General features: G+C 37.2%; 2 protein-coding genes across 2 annotated transcripts in view; both read right to left on the reverse strand.

Moving 5' to 3' along the window:
• The window catches only part of LOC107680840 (liprin-alpha-3), a gene marked incomplete at its 5' end in the record, with an annotated part of 37760 nt that extends 30641 nt beyond the window's left edge, over window positions 1-7119 (reverse strand). The window contains 2 exons of the mRNA XM_016476890.1: window positions 702-803; window positions 6988-7119. Of these exons, the coding sequence (XP_016332376.1) occupies window positions 702-803; window positions 6988-7119 (234 nt within the window). The remainder of the gene's footprint in view (window positions 1-701; window positions 804-6987) is intronic.
• An 11139-nt stretch (window positions 7120-18258) lies between these two features.
• LOC107680880 (nucleobindin-2-like) lies at window positions 18259-24457 on the reverse strand. The gene is made up of 13 exons (XM_016476951.1): window positions 24354-24457; window positions 23904-24027; window positions 23687-23794; window positions 22204-22336; window positions 22000-22103; window positions 21311-21496; window positions 21123-21213; window positions 20985-21043; window positions 20390-20482; window positions 19789-19878; window positions 19522-19695; window positions 18751-18877; window positions 18259-18607 (listed from the first exon to the last, which is right to left on the reverse strand). The coding sequence occupies exons 2-13, from the start codon at window positions 24015-24017 to the stop codon at window positions 18522-18524; spliced, it is 1365 nt and encodes a 454-aa protein (XP_016332437.1). The 5' UTR covers window positions 24018-24027; window positions 24354-24457; the 3' UTR covers window positions 18259-18521.
• Between the last annotated feature and the right edge of the window lie 498 nt (window positions 24458-24955).

Consider the following 24955-nt stretch of genomic DNA (forward strand, 5'->3'; position numbering starts at 1 on the left):
AATGACAGAATTTTCATTTTTGGGTGAACTAACCCTTTAATATATTTGTGGAAACCGTGATACACTTTCTTTGATGATTCTTTGTTGATCTGATTTGATTAATTCTTTGATGAATAAAAAATTCAAAAGAACAGCATTTTTCTTAAAATAGAAATCTTTTTGGAACATTATAAATGTCTTTACTGTAATTTTATATCAATTTAATTCATCCTTGCTGAATAAAAGTAGAATTTTCTTTTCCAAAAAAAAAAAAAAGTCTCAAACCTCAAAAGGTCAACAAAGAGGCTACAAAAAAGACTGAATATTTCCACCATTATTCCCAGGACAAATAGTCTGTTCACTGAACACAAGTTGAACTTTTGTGATAACATGCTACCACAATAGTAACATAAAGGTAAATTGGAATGAAAAAAGTAAATGAAAATTTTAATTTGATGCATCGAAGAGTTTTGAACTAGCTACAGAAAACATCCATTTATGTCACTGTACTTCTGACTCTAGTTACTGAGACAAAGCCTTTGTGAAAACTAGTCTATATATGGTAATAGATATTTATGGTAAGAGTGGGATATTGCACCCCAGCCAAAACTTTTCATCAAAAACAAACACCCTAAACACAAAACCACAAACACAGGCAGGGGATATAAAGAGGATGTGATGTCTGTTTCACACGCACAGATTATGGTTATGGAGTTACTGACCCGTGTATTGTTCCTCTCCGCCTTGAGCTCAGCAATCTCCTCCTCTCTCTCCAGCAGCTGCTCCCGACATACATTCAGCTCTTTGGTCAACACTGCAAACTCCTGCTCACACACACAAACACACACACAACAGAAAATGAACTCTGTTCTGATCTTTACAGGCTCCTAGCAATCAACACAAATAAAGCAAAGAGTGTGTATCCAGTGCTGTGGTCAGCCTGAAATATATTTACGGATCACTCAAACCACACACACATAATGTAGAAATAAACACATACACCACATACATGTGTCCACCGTGTAGTCTGGGCTTCAGACAGCCTGCCCACGGACCGCCCACAGACTCACTGACCGTCTGAGACACGGTGCATACACACAACTGAAACATACACTTTCTCAATCTGGCAAGCTCTAATCTGATTGGCTGACTTCACACCATTTCACCAGGTGTAAGAGCCCACAGGGTTTATTATCAGTCTGTCTGAAAAGTTGTGTTTGCAGGCTGATACAAGAAGTTCAGCTGTTTTGAAGATGAAAATAATCACTGGATTTGCCTAGGTTTGATAGGTTAGTGATTTCAAAACCTTGAAAGATACTCTATATATATATATATATATATATATATATCCGCCAGTGTTCCCTTATGAAAAAGAAGTTTATTCAAGTGTGCTGTTAGTATACTTCTTTTAAACTAAAAATAGGAAAGTACACTTTTAGTCTGCTTTTTTTATGTACTTCTCAGAAATGGGCTTTATGTACTTCTCAGAAATATACTAAAATGACATTTAAGTATACTTGACTTATACTGAGGAAAAAGTCTAAATATATTTGAGCTATACTTGTGAATCCGTGTTTTCGTTGTTATACGGTAGGGGGCGCTAGTACACATGTTCTGTACAGAATTTCCAAAAAAACACAAGTGAAGAAGAAACTGAAACAACAGATGCTTCCACATGTATTCTAACACGATCATCAGACATAAAACAGCATCAAAACTGTGTAACCTTATGGAATAAAATGTAGACCGATGAAGAGGTAATAATGACCGTCAAGCTTTGGGGTGTTGATCGACGCCATCTACGTTTTGATTATCATTCTGAATCCAATTCATAGTCTTTTTTTCAGCTTTTAGTTCAAAATGTTGTTTATTTGTTTATTTTTTATTCATGAAACTTACCCACATACAAGTGTTTAAAAAAAGAAACTACTGTTATACTTAAAGTATATTTAAAAGTATACTTTTATATACTAGAAAGTGGGCCAATTTAGTCCCAAGGAGTATTGAAATAGTACACTTACTACTAGTACACTGATATTTGTATACTTACTACATAAAGTATACTTAAAAATATACTTGAACTTTACTTAAGTACACTTAATAAACTAAACTTGAAGTATACTACATTTTGGTAAGGGTTGTTATTGTTAACTAAAACTATAAAAAATGTTGTTGATGAAATCAAGCTAAAATAAAATAAAATAAAATATAAATATTAGATGAAAATCTTACAACATACTGCTATTCAGCACAGTTCAACAGTTTGGGCAGTTTGGTGGTTGATAACCACTGGTTTAAATTAAATTTCTTAAAAAAAATTTTCATCTATAAATCTAATTTATTCAGATAGGATACACAAGAAAATTAGGCATTTACACTCTATGTATAAAGAATTTAATGATCATCAAAAGTTAAAATGTATTACTGTCGACCATCAGACGACAGCAGATGAAAAAACGTTGTTACAAAAGTGTAGAGAAAGATTATTAAATTATTGCACATTTGCATTGAGTTCAGAGTTCGTTTGGACTTCCCATGTGTTTTGTTGCAGTTATGTTTTTGTTATAGCCTACTACAGCATGTGTGAGCAGTGTTGCAAAAATTCAGCTCTTTGCCTCTTTTTATATACATTTTGCAAACAAACTGCCGAATCCAACAACTGAATGTGTTAATACATTAACTTAAAAAACATGAGATTATGCAAATTACTGACACTGAACTATTTCATTTATTGACATCGCAGCATCATTTCATCAGTAATACAAGGCTGTTGATTAGTTACCGAGTTAACAGAGGCTGGTATCATAAATGCCCAAACGTTGGTATCGTACAACCAACCCGCGTTTGTGTGCGTGTGGGACTGAATCAGAGTTTGTTACTTTTATTGCTTCTGTGTGAACAGCGGACAAAGTCCACATTCTGAACACTCCAATGAGCAACTCTCGGGTGTAAGGTCTTCATAGCACCATGTTGTGTAAGATGACATATGGCCTCACACGGCTGCCACTGCGAGCCTAAAGCCACACCATCTTTTTCCAGCCGCCTATATGTGATCGGGTACCTTCCTCAAGAATCACGCATGACACAGCTTCCCTGTCTTACGCAGACAAAATTGCTATTGCATGTGTAATTATGTACTTTGTGTGTCCACTTACTTAAATGCACAGCAGATGTTGGGATTTTTATTAGATGATGCTGAATATGTTTGCGAGATGACGTAAAGAACCACTAATAACTTAACCTAAAAGTGAATCAAATCCCGGATCAATCAAGTCAGCGACTCAAGAAAAACATAAGGCGATTTGAATCCGAGACAATCTTACTAAGCAATCACATTCCCTCCGCAATGCAAACCAAACCCCAATCAAAAGGCCTTTAACAAGCAAAGCACCAATCACGTTGCATGTACCTTCTGAGCTCAAATCGGCCAATCATGTTTCCTTTCCTTCATGATGAATGTGTTTGGTGGGTCACGTCTCCATCCTGTCTATATCTAACTGCTTCACTTTCTGCCAACATGCAAAAATAGGGGAAAGAAGCTGGAGCAAGGAGGAGGAGAGGAAAGGAGGAGTGGGGGGGCTGAGCTTAGGAGTGGTATAGTGGTACACAGATGGTAACTCAGTGGGCCCATAGGACTTTGGCATTCTGGAAATGTACCTTGCTGAGATTGGACTAGAATTATGTTTGGCAAAAGTATGCCAAACACAACTGCGTGACAATGTCCTGCCTTATTTCTCTCTCATTCAAGCTCCCACTACGGCTCCACTGACACAAAGGACCTCAACAATGGCTTTACATCCTCTTTTTCAGCTTTTGTCTCTTTCTCAATTCGTTTTTCTCTCATACGCCCAACACTGATGGGATGCGCCGACTGAACCCTGCTTAATGTATCACTGCTCTGAATATGTGTCTGCTTATTTCAGAGTGTTTGCATATGTTTGTGTGTGAAAGATAGCGATATATTGATTCTCCCTCTCTCTGTGTTGCTATGCCCCTTAAATATCCAGTCATTCCCATATTTCAAGCCATATGTTGGTGGCAGTCGGTCCCAAAATGTTTCCAGTGATACAGACGTTGATCTTTAATTGGTAGACAAATATGGTGTTAGAACTGTATAAAAAGGAATAAGTTCACAAATACAGAATCATAAATCTAATTCACATGAACAAAACATGATTCATAAACATACAAATGCTCTGACAAATTGTTCAATGTTTTTGCATTTAATAATTTATTGTTCAATCTGCATTTGCAAATTGCCACACATTTGTGGGTCGCCTTGGAATTGTGACTTTTCTGACAGGTTTTGATTCACAAATTCATTCTTACAAGTATATTTTCTTTAGACGTCAAAAATTATTTTTGTTAAAAAGGTATTTTGTTTTATTTACCTGTACAACAAGACAAAACGGATGATGACGGAAAAGACTTTTAACAATACAGTTAAGTTCAACTCTGTGACTCAATGCTGTCTGTCTCTTCTGTACAAAGTGCTTTAATGGAAAAGGAGTGATGTTATGCTGAAATTAAATCCACACATTATGCAAAGAGCAACTTTTTTTTCTCTCTCCACTAGGAACATAGAGGTCCAGAGAGTTTGGGATATTAGAAGCGACTCCTTTATTTTGTACACACAACATAACTTAGAGGATTCACTTTACTACAAATCAAAGTGGTTGTCACTCTCCAAATTTTGCAGTGTACGTATATGTCTTTGAGCACTAAATATAATGTGACAGGCAGCAAGGATGCCAGCAACGAAGTGAGTGACTTAAATCACTAAACTAAAAGTATTACTTTTAATTTTGTTTCTGTGTAATTGTAACATTTAAACATGGCACAACTCTCCCATAAAAAGACATACTGCAGAGAAAAGATTACTTGGGTCACCTTACTTGAGTCAATCATTTGTGAAATGTATACATGAACACAAATCTAAGGTGACAACCATAATGTGAAGATTTGTAAATGCAGATCCAAAAATCTATTTGTAATATAAAATAATTTGAAAAACTCATGAACACATTTTGTGAATTTGAATAAAGTTATGCATTTGTGAATATATTCATTTTAATACTGTTCTGACCCCATATACAACTGCAATGCCTGACAGATTTATCCACTGGCCAAGCTCATTACCTCACCTTAAGCTGCTATGATGTCATTAAAGGATTCAAAGTCATTATTTGACAAAATCTACAAATGAAACAACAAAAGATTCAAAAGATTATACTCTTCAACAATCAAAAATATATTGTCCCACCTTGCCTAAAACAAGTCACAGAATCATAGATAAGCATATAATCTCAAAAATATATGTAGAACACCTTAAATTAGATCAGAGGAGACAAAACAGTTCAAGACCTGAAAAGAAAAGCCCACAGCAATATAGAAGATAAAGATTAGCTTAAATGTCAGCCAAATCAGACAGATATAATTACAGACTGCCCAATGCAAACAAAGGACATGACACTAACCAGACAAGCTTAGTTCTGACTCTTTCAAATTCTTTACATCTGTCTGTGTGTGACATTACTTATACTTCACTGGCAGCTCATCATCAGACATGGTTCATCTCAGTGACCTGTTTTTCCATGCAAACTTTTCAGTCCAAATTCTTAAGGGAATATTCCAGGTTCAATCCAAGTTAATGGATAAGCTCTGTGTTACGTGCACCCAGATTATCAGTGATTATTCAGCAAAAGCCAGCTCCATAACCTCCAAGACCTCAAGACCTTTAACAGCTCCAGAGCTTTTGTTAAAACTACAGATTGTGCATTTTCATATTCCCGTCCACAGACAGTCAGGTCCATAGAGGCGACGTCAAAATCAAAAGTGCATTATGGGTGTTGAACTTCTTGGCAAAAGGGAACATCAGCACTTTTTCTCTAGTCATGTATCACAGATTTTAAAAATGTTTCGCATTTCTACTGCATAAACAGCCAAGTTTTATTAAAAGCCATCTTTCCAGCAGTAATTCCCCCTTTAAGCTCAAATGACAGCATTTGTGTCATAATTATCACCAAAATAATTATATATAAAAAAAACTGTTTCAGCCCTTATCTTAAAAAAAATAATTGTTATGGTGTGGCCCATATCCAATTTGTGAGCAAAATAGTTTTAATAAGAATCCTCGTGAATTTTGCACAAGGGTGAAAAACATGAATGCAGATTTTGCTCATTTTCAGGTTGGTCACGTGCATTCGCTGTGCTGACCAAACAGGAAGCTGCTTGATTAGAAAGTGACTTCTGTGCGAACTGTGCTTTATACATAGCTAGGCTACTGACAACAGACAATGGACCTTTTTTGCCCCCAAAATGTAGCTATTTTAGCAAGAAACTTGCAATGGAAGACAACAGGACCAATTTTAAAGCTATAATTTTGCGAAAGCACTTACATCAATTCCTCTGTTAAAACTTGTGTATTACTTGATCAGTACTGTAAATCTATTTAAATCATATTTTTTGTAGACATTTGTTTGTTTGTGATGTTGTGCTGTCATGGGAACATTGTAAAATTGGATATAACTTAAGACTTTTCATACTAAAATCATGTTAACTCAAACACTCATTAAATCAATTGTGCACATCTTGTGTTTTTGTGTTTCTTTAAAAAAATTATAAATAAGTATTTTAATGTTTACAGATTGGCCCCGTTTGCTTCCATTGTAAGTGCCTCACTAAGTTTTTGCTTAGTTTTTTTTAATAAAAGAAGCAGAAATAATTTTTTTGTAGTAATCAATATTATGCCACAAATGCTGTCATTTGAGCATACATGTAACTTTGACTGACCCCCAGGTATTCCTTTAAAACATGTTACTCCTTTAAAACGTCTGCAAAATGACTAAATGTAAATGTAAATGTAAATGTACTCCAAACGAAGATGATATTTATGATTTTAAATTACAGGAGCACAATAAATCAATATAATTACGAATATTCACATTATGAATCTCTTGCAACTTCAAATAATGTTTTAAACACACATACAGGACCCCTTATGCGTACCTGTGGCAGTGCGATGGAGAGTTGTCTCTGTAGCGAGTCCTTCTCGTGACCCAGCTCTCGCAGACGTAGCTGTGCCGTGCCGAGACTCTCCTGGGTCTCTCTGAGACTCTCTAGCAGCCGCTCTCTCACAAAAAGAGGAATTTGCGAGGATCACAGTGTGGGACCGCGAATCTGACTGTGTTTGCGTGCCTGAGAGCCTACGGCACACAGATAAACAACTTGTCATTCATATGCAGGTGTTTAGGATGGTGCAGCATGTGGTCTAAGAACGTGCGCCTTAACAGTCTGCAATGTGTGTGGGAATGTGAGTATTGCAGATATGTTATATTATGCGTGCATTTGTTCTCTCTTTCTTTTCCTCTATATCCTGTCCCTCAGTTAGTGTCTGTTTGAATTCACCCTCTATTCAAGCTTTCTTGGAGGAATCTCCTAATTGCTGTGCTCTTCTTCAAGGGTGGACATGTACTGTCAGAGCTGTCTTCTTGACAATGAGTTTATTATCCACAGCTTTTACTTTATTTTTTCCTCAGCGCTCAGGTAGATTCATGAGTTGTGTTGCTATTTCCTGAATGGCTTCAAGGCTCCTGATTGGCTCTTAGTATGTGCTGTTCAAAATCCTTGGCTTGGGTGCGTTTGGGTGGAGCAGCAGGACGTGGTCTCAGGTGGGACAAAAGTGGCAAGAGAAAGTAGGAGGGGAAAGTCACTGGGTCACAGGGACTGGATTGGGTAAAAGGAAGGGTGGGCATGGAGGAGAGTCTTCTACCCAATGGGTTCGAACTTCAAGTAAAGGAGAGCTGAAGAGGAAAATAAAGGAGAGTGACATTAACACAAATGGTCAAAGCTGGGCAAGACATGAAGAAATAAAGCATTATACATCAAATCCAGTGAATTCATAGTCTCTGAGTAAACCATTTTAAAACAGCAAGTTTCCCAGTAGACTGTTTTACAATAGCACTTTTATTGACTCTTGGGATACCATCACAAAAAAAGGGAATAGGGGGACAGTACACATGGAGAAAATAACACAATAAACAAAACCAAAAAGGCTTCGGACAGAAAGAGGTGAAACACAACTGTTATGATATCTTACTTTTGCAATTACTAATAAAACATGCTTTCAATGCAGACATTTAATGCATTAAATGTTGTAATACAAGTTGTCATAGCACTGGGATAGATAAGTGGGGAATGATCTGTGCTGTTGGGTTACTGTTGACTGTCATTTAAAGCTTTAAAACATATTATGATTAAAGACACTAAATAAAAAACAGTAATGCTTAAAAGTAATATGCCCATCTTGACAGTGACATCATTTACATGCACATAACTTTCTGATTCAGGTAAGCCTTTATTCTGAAAACAGATTTCCATATGCTCCAGAAATAGTGACATATCAGCATATCCTGAACATTTTTCTGTTTGCTTGAGCCATTTATAGTGCACCATGCATTTTAGTCATTTTGAAGAGTAATTTAATCAGCTCATGAAATATCGTTCATATCCCAACACAGGAGCTATGATTTGCGAAATATAAGTCACGAGACTCTTACAAATATAAGCCATGATTATTCTTTCAATTTTATTTAATCTTCATTAGAAAAGAAAAAGTGTTTAATTTCTCTGAGATTTTGAGTTGTTTATATCTGATATCACAAATTACCTTTGCTTGGACGTAGATAAAAAAGAATGTACAGTTAAAGTCGATATTCCGAATATGACCCACAAATCTTAATAATACAAGCATATGCTATCTAATTAAGATTTCCAGAAACCAAAACACTGGATTAATCTGGTTATGGCGATCAATGTGTTGGCATGACCCTTGCATAATCACAATATGACCAAATTCTGATTCACATCAGAATATTCCTGTGCATGTAAAAGCACTGAGTGAGAGACATGGAGTTAGCACTGAAATCACTCGGCTCTTCGACACAGGACTCAGCACTAGATGGTGGCAGACACATTGGGGAGCATCAAACTAAAAATAACATTGTAACCATCGGGTTTCCCCGTCACAGAAATCTGGGAATAGCATGAAAGAGCGTCCTGTTCCAGTGAATGTCGACACAGGAATTTGGACGAATCAATAGAGCAGTGATTCCTCGCACAGGCCACAAATCGTGCTAAATACTCCCTGTCTTGAATGTTAACGACGTCGAGGCGAATAAACACAATGTATCCGCCTCGTTTCCGCGACTGTCATGCAGAACATTCAAATCTACACCCAGTTCCATTTGTTTTGTCTCTCTGTCTGCCCGTCTGTCCGTCCGTCCGTCTCTCTGGCTCCCTCCCTCTTTCTCCGACACACACCTATTTCAAATTCCCTTCAACACAGACCGCAGCCGATTCCTAATAGCACAACGCACGGCTTTTATTTTCCGTTCGCCTTTACGGTATATTTGCTTCTCTAAACAGGCTCTGTAAAGCACATTAGTCAAGAGGCTAATGGATGCGCATGATGTACGGAAATGAAATTCATGGTGTGTAACGATCATGTAGCCGGGCAGCGCTTTTTGTGTTTCCGTGGACGCTGTCGACACGCAGTAAGGAAGAAACGGGTGGATGCTGCTGATCTTGTTTATTCCGTACTAACATGAATGGCTCGATGAAAAGAATAAAAAAATAAGCACCGCTCCGTTCGCAATTCGCCCAAACGCCGCTCAGCGTTCTAGTGTAAACTGGGCTGGTTGACGTATTCCTCTGCCGCTCGCTCCACCATGATATATGTGCCGTCTCTCTTCTGCAGATAAGCGACAGGACATGCCGTCGAAAGGAAATGATTACATTTTAACTAGTCTAACGAACAACTAATCGTGTCATTTCTTCAAATGTTGCTGTTTTATTCTCTTCCTCCCATCCTTTCGCCTCGCCCCCTCCTCCAAAGTCCTCCATCCCCCTCCTCATCTCCACAGCTGGGCGATATCACAAACACAGACATGCATATCTAAGAAAATACATGCGATGCTGAAATATGCACCGCTCACCGTTGTCATCGTCGAGAGTAACCGCTAGACATCATCATAATCATCATCATTTCATCCCTGTCGACCCCATCGGAGCGCAGCGCTTTCGGGTGCCGAATTCGCCCAGTTATCAGCCTCCCCCCTTCCTCTTCCTCACACATGTAACGACGGCACCAAGCGAGCAAACGTTACACCTAGCCACAGACAACCCCAGTCTCTCTCTCTCTCTTTCTCTTTCCCTCCCTCCTCTAATTAAGATGCTCCTGTGGGCATGCTACCTGCATTACTGTCTAAGCGCTCTTCCCTCCACTCACTCCTCAGAGAGGGAAGCTAAATTGTCTGCTGTTCACACAGGTTATGCCTTGAAGAGAAAAATCCATTCCTGGGCCAATCTCTTTGAAGACACTGCAATCAATGAAATCTATTCTAGCAAGATTTCTACTAAACTATTAGATATATTACATGGTTAAAACATTTTTTTCTCTGATGTGGCCTCGATACGTTGATAATGATGGTCCTAGAAATGTATTTGCCCAACATGAGGAATTAAAAGTGATGAATCTGTCATTACTCACTCATTACTCACTCATTCCAAACCTACTTGCTGTTATTTTTAAATGTGCACTGTAACTTTTTTTGTTCAAAATTTACGAAATTATATGATAAGACTGAGTACAGCATGAATCCATCTTCCAAAACGTGTTTTTGTCTTGTCCTGAATCACCATGGTATGCCTATAACAAGTGTTTATATTCTGACTATTTTAGACCACTGTGGAGTAGCCCAGTACCTGTGTGACTCGTACATAAATTGAGAGAAGCAGCTAAGGCTACAATGTTCCTCCACAAGACAAGACGCATGCAGTTTTGTTTATTACCCGGGAGAGCAACAAAAGTTACATAGTGTATCTTTAAGTCAGGAGTGTGTGTCTAAACCTGTTACTGGAGGGCCAGTGTCCAGCACAGTTTAGCTCCAACCTCAATTAAACAAATTAAGGTCTTCAGACTCACTAGAAACAGAGATTGTCTTCTTATTGGGAGATAAGAGGGTCTGTATTACGTACCATTAGAAAAGCGTAATGGCTAATCACTTGGATCACGTGAGGTACCTCAGCCAGTCATACAATGGCAGTGAGGACAATGGCCGGCTTTCACAGTTCTTCGACGGTCAGTTACAGTTTACATTGCATAGTAATAAAAGAGCGTGAATTGCTGGTCACTTACTGGTCACTGCAATTTAAGATTAGGTTTTATTCTGTTCATTTAAAAAAAACAGCATGATTGGGCATACATAAAACTGATACTAGTCACTAAAAATGTAATTTTTTGGTTGAAATCTGGAAGCCATAGAAAGGATATCTTTTATTTGAAACATTCACGCCTGCTTCACCACCACAGCCAGCACAAACGCGATCTGTTTCTAGGGCAGCTGTAACAGTGATATCATGTCTGTAAATGTACGGTCCAGCACCTTTCCTCACATAAGAGGATGAACGTGTTATTTTAAGAGCGATGCACGAGCATTCATGGGCAAATGGTCCAAATAGTTCAGCGCTGGCTGGGTACCACTAAGAACTTCATCAGTCGGTCCGCTCTTGCTCTCTCTGTGTCGCCACATCCCCTCCCTCTACCGGCTGTTTTCAGTATTGCGCCTCTCAAACCATCCGCACTAGTTAACAATTATCACGTCATTTTTTCAGCGTTTCATTGCATCATCACTGAAGTGCGGCTTTTATTGGGTTTTAAAATGTTAATTTGACGATAACGGTGTTTAGAGTAAAATAATATTTTGCATCTAGGCTACTCCTTTTCGAAATCCGCTTGTCCACGTAATAATTTTCTAGCAAAACTCTATGAACCAAAATGTTTATTAAAAATCTCTATTTAAATATAGGCTACCCAGCAAACAGGGGACGTCCCCCGGACGTTCCGAACGTCCGTTTAGGTCCGCAGTACGTCCGCTTTGTAACGTTTGCGAACGTCCGTTTCTTCCCTCATCTGCCATTTCCATTACAACACTTGAAAAATACAGTCGCCCATGCGTGGCCTTTTATCATCAGGCCTGACACCTTGTAACTCAGACAAAGAGTTGACAAAATGAAACTAAAATATAAACCCATATTGGATTTTAAAGGGTAGGCTATTATTCCTTAAAACAAAATCCCTTTTTTTAACTGCGATATTAGAATGAAAAATGCAAAAATGACGTCCGGGGGACGTTCGCAGAGGCCATTTGGAGGACGTCCTGGGGACCTTTTTTGTTAGCTGGGTACACATTTTCCAAGAACACACTTGAGTAGCCTATTACACGAGTGGTCAAATTGGTGCAAATATAAAGTATATATTATATAAAGACTTAATGATGCTCGACGTTTAATAGAAATCTCCGTCAGCTCTGCACAGTATGTTCCTCTAGTGCATCTTAAATTGTCTTTTGTCACATCTAGCATAGCTAGCTAACCGTTAAACATCTTACAGACATTTTAAACAAAACACAGGATTTTTACATTTATAATTAGGCTAGGCTATAAGCTATTTTCCCGTCCGATATCTGAAAGCGCACGAGTGTGCAAGGCCATTCCTTTCACAGACTATTTCTGTGCGTTTGTTCATATTTAGCGCACACTAACTTACTATAACAACGAACTAACTTATGTTTAGCTACTGAAACATCTGAAAATGCAGTCGAAACATTTATATTTAAAAAAGTAAAAATAGTAGCCTATTTTGTAACACCACCAGGCTTACTTTGACTGCATTTGGAAAGGGTTCAAACTCTGCTCAGACACCCTATAACTCGTTCGGTGGAGAAAACCTTTCTTCTACAAAAATGCAAATAATTTGTGATGTAGCCTATATTTTATATCTAGTCATGAGATAATCATAATAAGAAGCTTGCCTTGACGTAAGAAGAAGTATGAAGTAGTGCGTGCGCTTGAGGAAAACCAAATTACCCGCGACGCGACTTGAGCCGAGGAGCCCCTTTCAGTGGCGGAGGCCACAGACATAAATGCTGCAAGCCAATAAAAAACAGACACCGGTGACTTCTCCACCAATAAACCAGGCGACAAGGAGGGCTTCTGCATTGATAAACGCCAATAAAACGGGGGGAGAGCAGGGGGGAGCTATGAGAAGAAAGGGGTGACGTAATGTGTTTTTAGAGGATGATGTCATCGTTGTGCACTAGGAGAGGATTTAAAGACACAGTTGTGCCGTGGTATAACTTGCAGCTGGAGCAAGTGCTGCATAAGAACAAAGTGGGGGATGTCTGCTTTGAAAAGCTTCAACTGATATTTCTAAGCCTTTCTACTTTTTCTAGTTTTTTACTTCTCATTTTGAGAACCCCCAAAGCACGGCAGGACTTCATATGCCATTTTCACATACCATACCCAAATATACCAAGGTGTCAAAATTGATGTGTGTCTTAAGCATAACACTACTCTAATGCATTACAATGTGTCTGTAACTTGCATAGCTAGTACTAGCATCTCTACCCATGCACAGCCGGACACCATGGCAACAGAGGCAACATGGTGTTTATCAGAGTGTCTTTTGGAGCTGCATCATCAGAGCCTTCCAAGCCAGTGAGCACTTAGGAAAAGAGATAAGGAGAGTACACTGCTGAGGTACCCTAGTTCTCATGGGTTCAAGAAAAGTTCAGGATGAGCAGCTGGTCACAACAAACCCTCCAATTTAAGAAAACCCTATAAGCAATATTGCATTACAATAACTTGTCAATTTTTTATGGATAGTTTACCCCCACATTTACAGTTTTGTCATCTTTTGCTCAGCCTCATTTTGTTCCATATCTGTATAACTTTATTTTCTTCTGTGGAACACAAAAGAAGATATTTTGAAGCAAGCTGGTAACCAAATAGTTTTGGTTACTATTGATTTCCATCAAAATGACCAAAAAAGCGAACATTTTTCAAATGAGCTTTTATATTCCACAAAACATGGAAATGATGAGTGTTTTCTTTTTTTTACTATTCCTTTAAGAGGTAAAAAATAAAGGTTCTTTATTGGCATGATTCCATGAAGAACATTTAAACATTCATGGAATCTTTCAATTCCACAAAATGTTCTTTACAGGCTCTTAAAAATAAAGGTTCTTGGTATTTATGGTTCCATGAAGAAACTTTAATATCCATGGAACATTTCCAATTCACAAATGGTTCTTTATATTGGAAAAAAGTTATTCTACACTCTTTAAAATAAAGATTATTTATTGGCATCTATGGTTCCATGAAGAACCTTTAACATTCATGGAACATTTCCATTCCTCAAGAGGGTATTAAAATATTCTTCACACTAAAAATGGTTCACAGAAAGATTATTTGGGGAAACAAACAAAAAAAATTTCCCCTTTTGGAACTTTTATATTTAATAGAGCACAGATGTCAATTTATGTGGTGCTCCAGAACCCAAACAGCAGATTCATGACCATTGTGCTTTTTTATCATTTAAACAGTTTAATAGAATTCTGTATGTTAGGTTCTTCTTGGCACACAATACCCCTGTCTCAATGTCCTGTAAATCGCTCTAGAGATGACAATCACAGTGGGAGACTGTCGTCTGTCCCTGTGAACTCAGCACATTTAGTTTCTGTGTGTGTGGTGGTGGCCTGAAGTGCAGAACAGTTCGGTTCCGTCACACAATAGCAAAGTGATAACCCCAAAATCACCTGAGCATTATCAGAAAGTACATCGGGACCAATGTTTTATGCTCAGGCTGCAATCCATTGTCTGCAGTTTCACCGCTGTCAGACCGTACAGCTCAGAGAGTGATAAATACTGCACGCATAATGGTGCAGAAGCAGCAGAAATGTCTCATATGTGGATATCGTGATTTAGGAGATGACAAGACAACCAAGTATGTTTGGCACAGAGCTAGTGCTGTGGGAAGTTTTATGAGCTCTTAGCTCCCTCTCCTGTCCATAAAGGCTATTGCAATATGGCCCAGATACAAACACTGGAGGTGCTGTAGTGTTGAATAATAGTGCTGTGTTAACTGCTTGGTTGTCTCTTATCATCACTCACAGGCTGAGAAAGGACAGGCGGAGGGAAAGATCAAGGGGTAGAGATGTAGGAAATGTGAATGAGAGAACGTCAAGAGAGAGTATCACATACCTGGTTGTCCAATAAGAAATTAGCTATATTGTGCAATTCTAATGGTCGCTATCCTTCACAAGAACCGCATACATCTGCTTTAGATCTGCTTCTGCTGAAACTACAGGACAAAAAGTTAAGATTTTAAAGGGATAGGTCGCCTAAAAATAAGAATTATGTCATCATTTACTCACCCTCATGTTGTTCCAAACATGTATGACTGATTGACTTCGGTGAAACACAAAACGTCAGCTTTGTGCACCATTCACTTTCATTGTATGGAAAAACAAAGGAGAGTAAATGATGGGAAAAAATTCTTTTTTTTTTTTTGGTGGACGAATCCATTAAAAAACCTGAAAAACTTGATAGCGGTTTATGCAGATATAGAGGGTGAGAGTGGAAAAAAAAGCAAAGAAATCACTGGTAGGGGCCTAACATAAGCAAATGAGAGAAACAGGATGTGGAAACCAGACAGTCAGTGCTCCAGAGACACAGTAAAATACCTACTGACTTCATAAGTGTTGGCATCAAAAAAAGTAGGCATTATGAAAAGTGGATGATTCAGCAGCAATCAGCCCACTCGGTGATGCAAATGACTCGAACAGAAGCCCTCTTTCACACTATCCAAAGCAAGTACTAATTTCATCAGACTCTTCCCACAGTCTCTGAGTCATCTATCTTTCTTGGCTCTTTATTTCATTCCTCTTGTCTTCTTGTCTTTTACAAGCTACAGAATTCAACAAATAATTCCTTCCTCTGTTTGCTGGTTAACAGAGTTCCCTGCCCTTGTGAAATGACACCAAACTGAAGCAAAACCTGACTTTGTATGTCACAAAGGGAAATTAAATGAATTAAATGCATGAAAACAAATATGAGGGTTGGTTTTTGTAACAAGTTACTTTTGAGGTCAGCATGATATCATAATTAACTTTCTTAATACACTTATTTTTGATTCATCTCACTCATTATTGTTCAGTATTACTTTAGTATTTAATTATTATTTATTAACTTTTGAATCAGTTATTATAGTATCATTGAGATAGCCTACTATTATAGTTTTTATTAATATCTTACATTTTTATACATTTTCTATCTTTCCATTTAAGTTTTAATTTTTTTTTCTTTTTTGTCCAAAACAACACTGGACCTCACTGGCTTTCATTGTATGTAAAACAAACAAATAAACAGATAAATACATTCAAAATATCCTTTTATGTTCCACAGCAAGATGAAAAGTCATAGATTTTGAAAAATATGATGGCAAGCAAATGATGAAATTTTAATTTTTTGGGTGAACTATCCTTTTTAAAAATCTCTAGGAGCAAAAGCCCTCAAGTAAACAATCCCGGTGAGAACAGATAAATATGTGGACAGCACTTAATTTCAGATTGCTGTACTGATGCTTGAGTGGAGGGACATTATTTACATATCTATAGTAGCATCACTAGAGAGTGTAAGTGAAAGGTGACAGCTGCAGCAGAAGAGGTGGAGCAATGAGGTCACTGGGGTTAGGCAGTGTCTGACAGAATTGGAATGGAATTTACAGCAAGTATGTGCCATGTGGCAAGGAGTGCGAGCAAATGACACTCAACACAGATTGGTGAATACTTCAGAACAATGCCGCTGTCACAACGAGTTTTCACAGACATGGAAAAAAAAAATCTAATTGATTTATTGAAAGAGAAATGCAGAACAGCACTAACTGGCATTTGGAGCCAAGGGATTAGTTTAGTTTAGAAACAAATGGGCCGAGTCATCATATGAATGGTTTTGTTGCAGATCACAATTTTAATTGAATGTTCAGTGTCACTTGTTGACCCAATGATTTGGATTTTTGCTAATTATTCACATGATTGTGATCAAATATATTTGTAAAGCAAAGCACAACACTATAATCTTGTAACATCGGTTGCGTTAAAGATTTCAACCAAAAATGAAAATTTTATCATTATTTACTTGCACTGTAAAAAATTATTTTTGGAAGTTGTGAATAAAACTGTATTGGAGTATGTTTTACAAGAATATACTATTTTCAGGTTTTCCACTTCAAAATTTAACATTTAATTAAATGTGTTACTTGCCGTTTCTTTGCAGTTGTTTGTGATATTTACTAGCAATTTCTGAGTCAAAACTGTTTCTATGCCTAATTTTTTTTTCAGTGTACCCTCGAGTTGTTTCAAACCTGTATGAATTTCTTGTGTCAGTTGAACGCAGAACTTTTTTTTTTTTGTCCATACATTTAAATGTCCAGTCAAAATCAATGAGATTCAGTGTTGTTTTGACTTGTACTATATAGACAGATTGTTTAGCCATTCAGTTTGTTCAAAATATATTATTATTTTGGTACGGCATGAGGGTGAGTAAATGATGACAGAACTACAATTTTTTTTTAACATCCCTTTAATACAAACAGGATTTAAAATCTGACAGTAGCATATTTTCTTAAATATCCTTTATTAAATGAAAGAAATACAATACTGTCATATAATCAGTGGGATTTTATATTAGATTGATTGCACATTGCTGAATCTGAATATGTTCGATTAACAGATCTGTGCTTGTCCCGAGTCGATTTGAAACCTTAAATCAGAAAGCCTTGTCTATAAGGTTTTACTGACATAATGTGAACCACAGAATTACCAGTTAACCAAATTATTCCAGTCTAGAAACACATCGAGAAGCAAGCAAGGCTGTAAACTTTGAAACCAGGGCAAAAGTAACAATATTTAAGGAAAAACCCTGACTACAACCATACAAAGCCACATATCCAATATTAGCTATTCTTTAGAAGGGAACATGCGAACGGTCTATATTGATGCCACTGCATTAAAGGACCACTCCACTATTTTTGAAAATAGGCTCATTTTTAAAGTTAAACAGTTGAGTTTTACCGTTTTCGAATCCATTCAGCCGATCTCCGGGTCTGGCGGTAGCACTTTTAGCTGTAGCTTAGCACAGATCATTGAATCTGATTAGACCGTTAGCATCTCACTCAAAATGGCTATGGCTAGGAACTATACTTTCATTGCAATGATATTACGCAGAGCCTGAAAATAGTCCCCAGCTAGGTAACTTCCAATAAGCCTGTTTTCAGGCGCTGCGTAATGACATTGCGCCTGCTGCACCCATAGTACGGCAGAAAAGTTCCTTGATTATTACACCTGAATGAGAGTATAGTTCCTAGCCAAAACTCAACTGTTTAACTCTAGGGGAGTTGGAAAATGAGCCTATTTTCAAAAATAGTGGAGTGTTCCTTTAAGGATTTGAGCATATTTGGTTGAGGATGAAGCAGAAAACACCACGAGTATGTATTTGAGGAGTGTATCCTGTTAATTATTGTTGTTCTGGTCTAGTTATGTAATGCTGAGAGAATAGGATAAGAACAGGGTAAGTCAGTAGGCTTGTATGTGTGACAGGTTCTGGAAAATTTTAAATCAGGTAGAAGTGTGCATGTGTTTGTGTTAGGAGGTGTGCTGAGGAAGATTCTGTGGTGGCTCAGCTGGTAGGTTATTCTGAACTCCATTCTGATTGACTGGGACTTTCACCACTAAAAACAAAAAGACAAAACAGGCAATGTTTACCATACTGAAACATTCACCTTCATAGTGTAAATAGTCAATTTTTCTAAAATGATATCATGTAAGGTTAACCAAATGTTGAATCATGGATTATTAATTTCAGTTTTCTCACCTTGACTGTCTTCATTTGCTAGTTTCTGCATCTCTTGTTGAAACTGGAGCTCTCCATTAGGACCTGAGGGAGGCTGTCTATTCAGTGCCTGTTGCTCCTTTTGTTTTTGTGACATCTCCATTACTGCCTGATTAGAAATAAAACAAGCTCTCAGTTCTCTGGCATCAAAATAATGTATAAAAAATACAATAATATGCAGTACTGATGTTGTAAATTAAATAAAATCATTTGTTTTATTATGGGCTCAACAGTAAGAGTTTTTTTTTACAAATGTGCCAAAAACAAAAAACAACAAACTTAAATGTATACAAAATGTATAATATAAAATGTTGAGTTTTAAACGTGTAATTGTTAGTTAATATTAATTTTCTAATTAATACAAATATAATTTTTATTATTTTAGACAAGCACATATGTTGTATTTATTTATTTTAAAATATTATTTTACAAGCATTCTTACCAAAGGAAATCTCGGTAACATTTTATTTTAAGGTGTCCTTGTTACACATACTTACTATTATAATAACAATTAATTATGCATAATTACATGCAAGTAACCCTAAGCCAAACCCTAATCCTAACCCTAACCATATAGTAAGTAAGCTAATTAATATTACTCGGTACTTAAATGTATAATTACACTGTAACAAGGGCACCTTAAAATAAAGTGTAACCAAAATCTGTAATAATAGCTAGAAATCATACAGCTATTCTAATTATATAAAGGCAACACAAGAAAAGGGTTGCAACCAATTGAAACCAGCCTTTTACCTGCTGATATTCTCGTTTTTGGGCTTCTAGAACTTTGCTACTCTCTTTGAGAAGTTCCTGCTCCTGTCGTAATTTCTCCGCCCTTCTGCCAAGCTCCATCTCCTTATCCTGAAGTTCTGCCTCAAAGCGCTGCAGCTCCTCATCTGTGTACACTGGCTTTGTATCATCCAGTGTCTTTAAGTGTAGAAAGATAATGAGTTGGCACAAAACACTAGCATGCAAAGACAGTATAATAAAGTGGGACATGCATCTAAATCTGACTCTAACCTCCCATTCATTTGGATTGTTAAACTCTTTCTTCTCTGTAGATTTGAGGAACTCTTCCAGGCTGACCAGTCTATCATGATTGAGATCTACCTGCAGTGAGAGGAAGCAGCGAGCGAGGAAAAAGCCATTTAAAAGTGAACGGTTTAAAGGTAATTAAAACAAACTTAGTAACCAATTAAAAAAAAAAAAAAAAGACTAATGCAGTGAACATTTTAAATCAGATAAAAGAATGCCTATTTCTTCATCTCATGCATCCTGAAAGAACAGAACGGATGGAGTCACTGGTGCTCCACACATTGTGAAAGTGTTAAAAAGCTGAAGGTTGAAAGACAGATAAAGGGAAAGAGAGAGAAATTGAACGAATGCATTTACATACACACTCTTATAACATTTTTGCCTGGACATTCTAACAGCTTATTCAGTGTTCATTTATCACACATTTTAAACAAAACCAAAGAAAAACTCACAAAAATTCAAAATGATTTCATGTAAACACAGCGTTTAGGCTTTTTTGAACTGATTTGGGTTTAGTTTTTAGCATTTTTTTATACATATAAACACACTCAATAAGAGTCACTGTGAAAGAAAGTGAAGGTTTTACGTTTTGCATGACATGTTCCCGCATCCTCAGCCTCTCCTCCTCCATCTCCATCATGTCATCCTCTTCATTCTTGGGATCATACACCTTCTCCAGCTAAGACAGTAAAAAAGAAAAGATGAACACATCGGAAAGATAGTAACTGCTTGCACCTTTTCAGTTATTGCCATTTGCTCGTTTTCTGCATGTCAAGAACAGCTTTCATGAGCTTCATCAAACGTGCCATTATCAGAAGATCAGAATGAGCTTTATTGCCAGGTATGTTTACACATACGAGGAATCTGTTTTAGTGACAGAAGCTCCATAGTGCAACAGAATGACAGTGACAAGACAGGACACAGATAATAAAAAGAATAATATCGTGTTTGAGAAACAAAAAACAGGAAAAACTAACAAAAACAGTACAAACACTGGAGAGCCAAGCACTGAGGCGGCCATGTGCGGTGCCATCTTACTTATTTATGGATTCCTCTGTTGATGATGTTTTACTCAGGACAGCCATTAGAGCCCACTAGAGTCTTAACTACTGACTCAGAGGCTTCCATCACTGTCAATAACAGATTGCAATGATTCACCGACCTCAAAGGTGAAACATTACCTCTTTTGTGAAGAGGGCCTCCAGCTCTTGCTCATCCAACACACCGTCACCATTTGTATCTAAGTGAGAAAATGCAATTCAATTCATTTTGCCTGTGAAACGGCTGCTTATGGACTGGTTGAGGACAAAAAGGCTCACCGTGGAGCTTAAAGAATGTCTTGGGATTGAACTCCTGTGGATCAAGCCCATCTGTCTCTTTCCAGACCTCCCGTAACTGATCCACGCTACCCTGAAAGGATGAAAAGGAAGTAAACGAAGAAAGTTTTACTTAGCAAAATCTCAATCAATCTATCTATCCATACATCTCCCTTTCTTCACCCCCTCACCGGAGCGTTAACTTTAGGATGTCGTCGGTGCTTTTCTTTCAGCTCCTCGATTCTCTTCTCCTCCTCCTCTCTCTTCTCCTGGTCCAAACTCTTCAGGTACTCCCTCCTCTCATGTTCTTTCAGCATCTCGTAGCGCTTAAACTCCTCATGACGTTCTGCATCATAATTCTCAAGATCTTTAGTGGCCTAACAAATAAGCACAAGAAATGTGTATGACTCTTCACTTTATTTTTATTTAGTTGATTTTATTATTTATTTTTAAATTATGTATTGTGTTTTTATGTATTATTCTTTTTTTTTCTAATTTTATTTTATTGCCCTATATTTTATTTCACTGTTTTATTGTATGCAGTTGGCTGGGATTTTGTTAATTGTGGTAATAATATTGTGAAATTTTCCCTTATGGTGAATGGGTCGGTTATCTCTTGTTATTTTGTATAGAAAAATCAAATAAAGGAAACTTAAAAATAAAAAGGGTTAAAAAAAAAATATGTATACTATAATCTGATAAATCTGGATTAACACAGAAACAAGAAAAGAAGATCAGAATTTTATTTACTCGCATTTGAAACTTGGTGAAGGTTAAATGTAGTTGCTGAACAAGTATGTACTGAATGCTTGTCAATCTATGTTGTTGGTTTATGATTTTTTGCAATTTCACATTATGGCATGTTAAGAATGGGTGTTACCGTGACGATAAGCAGCTCCAGGTCTTTGGCCTCAAAAGTGTTCTGATTATGAGGGTCCAGATGTTCAAACTGCTTCAACAAGGAGGCATGATCCATCTGAACACCTGCAATCACAACAAAGCATTTGCGTGAACATGCGCGGAGTCACGTCAACAGATTTTCTTGCTCATCAGTATCACTTGAGTAATACACAAACACACTCACTCTGTGCGTTGGTGCCGTCCAGTTTAGCCTTCAGCAACATCCTGAGGCGTGAGACCTCTTGCCTCTTCAGCTCATCCAGTCGCGTCCTCACATGGTGGCCCACCAAATCCAACTCCTTACTGAGGCGTCCATTCTAAAACACAGTATCTTTCCATTAAGGACATAAAGTACAGATGAAATGATAAAACTTCAATGCTCAAAGGCAAAACAGCATTAGAGACATATTGCATATTTGGTATTTTCCTCATTCATTTTCAAACAAACCAGCTCCATGAACGAGATGAATCACAACATTACAAACTTTAATGAATTGAAGCAAAAAAGCATGAAAATTTAAGAAAAAAACAATGGGACAAGTACTATGCACTTATTAGGGCCTTTCGCACCGCGGAAACCTTTTCATAGTACCAGAACTAATTGTGGAACTACCCACTTTTTGGCGTTTTCGCACCGCCAGAACTGGGTGCTATTTTAGTACCGGACTGCCTTTTTCGAGAACCAAATGAGCTCCTACTCCGGAGCAGGGTCTAACCAGCACAACTGGTACTAATCGTGACGTAAGTAGACATTGATTGGCCAAACGCGTATAAAAACGCCCTCACTCGCCATGATTTAAAACGCCGTGTAAACATACTGTAAACATTGTGTCAACTTATTTCGCAAGTATGGAGAACAGCGATAGATGGACGGACGCTGAAGTGCAGGCACTTGTAGCAAATGTACTGTACATTTAGTTCTGGAACTAAAGCGGTGCGAAAGGCCCTAATGTCTTTTATGAAGCAATGCCCTACACATCTCAAATTACATAAAATTATAAAAATAACAATACAATGTATAAGAACTAAAAATCACTGTACCGAAGTATGTAATAAATATAAAATACATGTTATTAAAATCTATAAAAATTCCTAGAGTTCATAATAAAGAAAATAAATTAAAAAAAGCACTTTTGAACCATGAACCAGCACTGTGATGAATCACATTACAAACTTTAATTTGAAGCAACAACAACAAAAAAGCAAAACAAGACTGTGTACTTAATGTATTTTATGAGGTAATGACCTACACATCCCCAATTATATAAAAAAATGATACATACAGTAATTGACTAATAGTCACTGTATACTTTATACAGTGTTTAGTTATAAACTAAGTGTTTAGTTTATAATACATTACACACATAAAATACAATACACATTATTAAAATACATTTATATATAATTATAAATAAATAAATAAACAGACGGAAGATTATATAAAAATAAGTTGTTTGTGAGAGTATGTGACCAACTAGATTAAAAATTAAGCTGAAATCAAACTTACTTGTGACCTCTACGGAAGCATATGTTATAACTTACTCTTGAGCTCCTGGTAGGTCTGTCTTGAAGGATACTTATACCTTATCATTTTTATAAAGAAGAGGAATGGGATTCTTCCATTTGGAGCCCTACTGTTGTTGTGCTCTACATAGTGAGTGCTTTACCTTGATGTCGTCTGTGTTGGCAGTCTGGAGTTTTTCTCTGAAGTGAGGGTCTGTTTCCAACACCTCAATCACCTCTCTGAGGTAACGGTCATAGTACAGACCAGTATCCTGAGATATGCACATACAGCCAAAACAAGAGAGCAAGTTAATATTGAACAAAATGATTAATGCACATGGCATGTTCTAGTCTATGAGCAAGATTTGCGACCTGTCTTACCGCATTCTCCTCTGGTTTCTCCTCCTCAGGAGGGTCTTGGTTGCGATCTATTGGCACTGTCCACACCACGAGACACAGAGACAAAAGCAGCAGCACCTTCAAGACTCCAGTCATCCTGGGATACCTTTGTATACATCGATTAGACAGCATTTACTTTCACCCTAAAGGTATACCTTGACACGAAAGAATCATTAGCTTATTTTTAGAGAGAAAGCGGTCTCTTTAAGCAGACAGGTTTATTTATATAAGTACACATCGATCATGATAAGAGAGAGAGCAGCCGAAGAAAAGGAAGTCTGTAGGACAGTTCGCGAAAACACACTGAACATGTTTCACAATCACAATTCTCAACTTCATGAGAAAAACAGTCACGGACATCTACCGACGTCTGTAGAGTCGTCTGGTCTGAAACTCTATCGTCTAAATCAAATACACGGCGAGTTCTCTTACCACTGGGTCAGATCCTCTTTGAGCGGTGAGTGAAACCTCTGACTACAAATTACTCAGCGTTGCTGCCTCAAAAACAAGTGCGGCCATGAATTATGACGCATTAATGATGCAATCCAAACGCGACGCTTTCTGCAAACATGAACCTACAGTATTTTGTATCTGTAACACCGTTAATTATCAAAATTATAAATGGGATAACTTTTTAAAAATATAATTCCATTAATCCACTTTACCAAAAAGGCCAATGTAATGTAAGTGTCCCTAAACAAAACAACCGTTATTTGGATGTAAAGTAAAAATGTTCTATTTTTTTTTTATTTACGTAATAATAATAATAAAACTTTGCAAAAAAAACCGCAAGGACCAAGATTGATTAATTTAGTTTTTAGAAGATCTTGCACAATGTTTTTCTTTCTTTCTTTCTTACTCTTGTTTCATATTTTATTTGTGCTAGATGGACGTTGAGAGTCCTAACTAATTACATTTTTAGAATACCTTGCTTTCTTTCTTTCTTTCTTTCTTTCTTTCTTGATAAATAGACTTTGAGAGATGCACATTGTTGGCAAACATAGACCCTTTATTTTAATTCTAAAAATAGATAT

Source organism: Sinocyclocheilus anshuiensis, unplaced genomic scaffold, assembly GCF_001515605.1.
Source record: "Sinocyclocheilus anshuiensis isolate Anshui unplaced genomic scaffold, SAMN03320099.WGS_v1.1 scaffold1230, whole genome shotgun sequence".
NCBI lineage: Eukaryota > Metazoa > Chordata > Actinopteri > Cypriniformes > Cyprinidae > Sinocyclocheilus > Sinocyclocheilus anshuiensis.

What these genes read in the sequence shown, in the direction of transcription:
- LOC107680880 (XM_016476951.1), bottom strand. Translation starts at nt 24,017, where the DNA reads ATGACTGGAGTCTTGAAGGTGCTGCTGCTTTTGTCTCTGTGTCTCGTG. An exon ending in CCAACACAGACGACATCAAG is followed by an intron (nt 22,337 to 23,686) that starts GTAAAGCACTCA and finishes ACTGTGTTTTAG; the next exon opens with AATGGACGCCTCAGTAAGGA. An exon ending in ACAATCCAAATGAATGGGAG is followed by an intron (nt 19,696 to 19,788) that starts GTTAGAGTCAGA and finishes CTACACTTAAAG; the next exon opens with ACACTGGATGATACAAAGCC.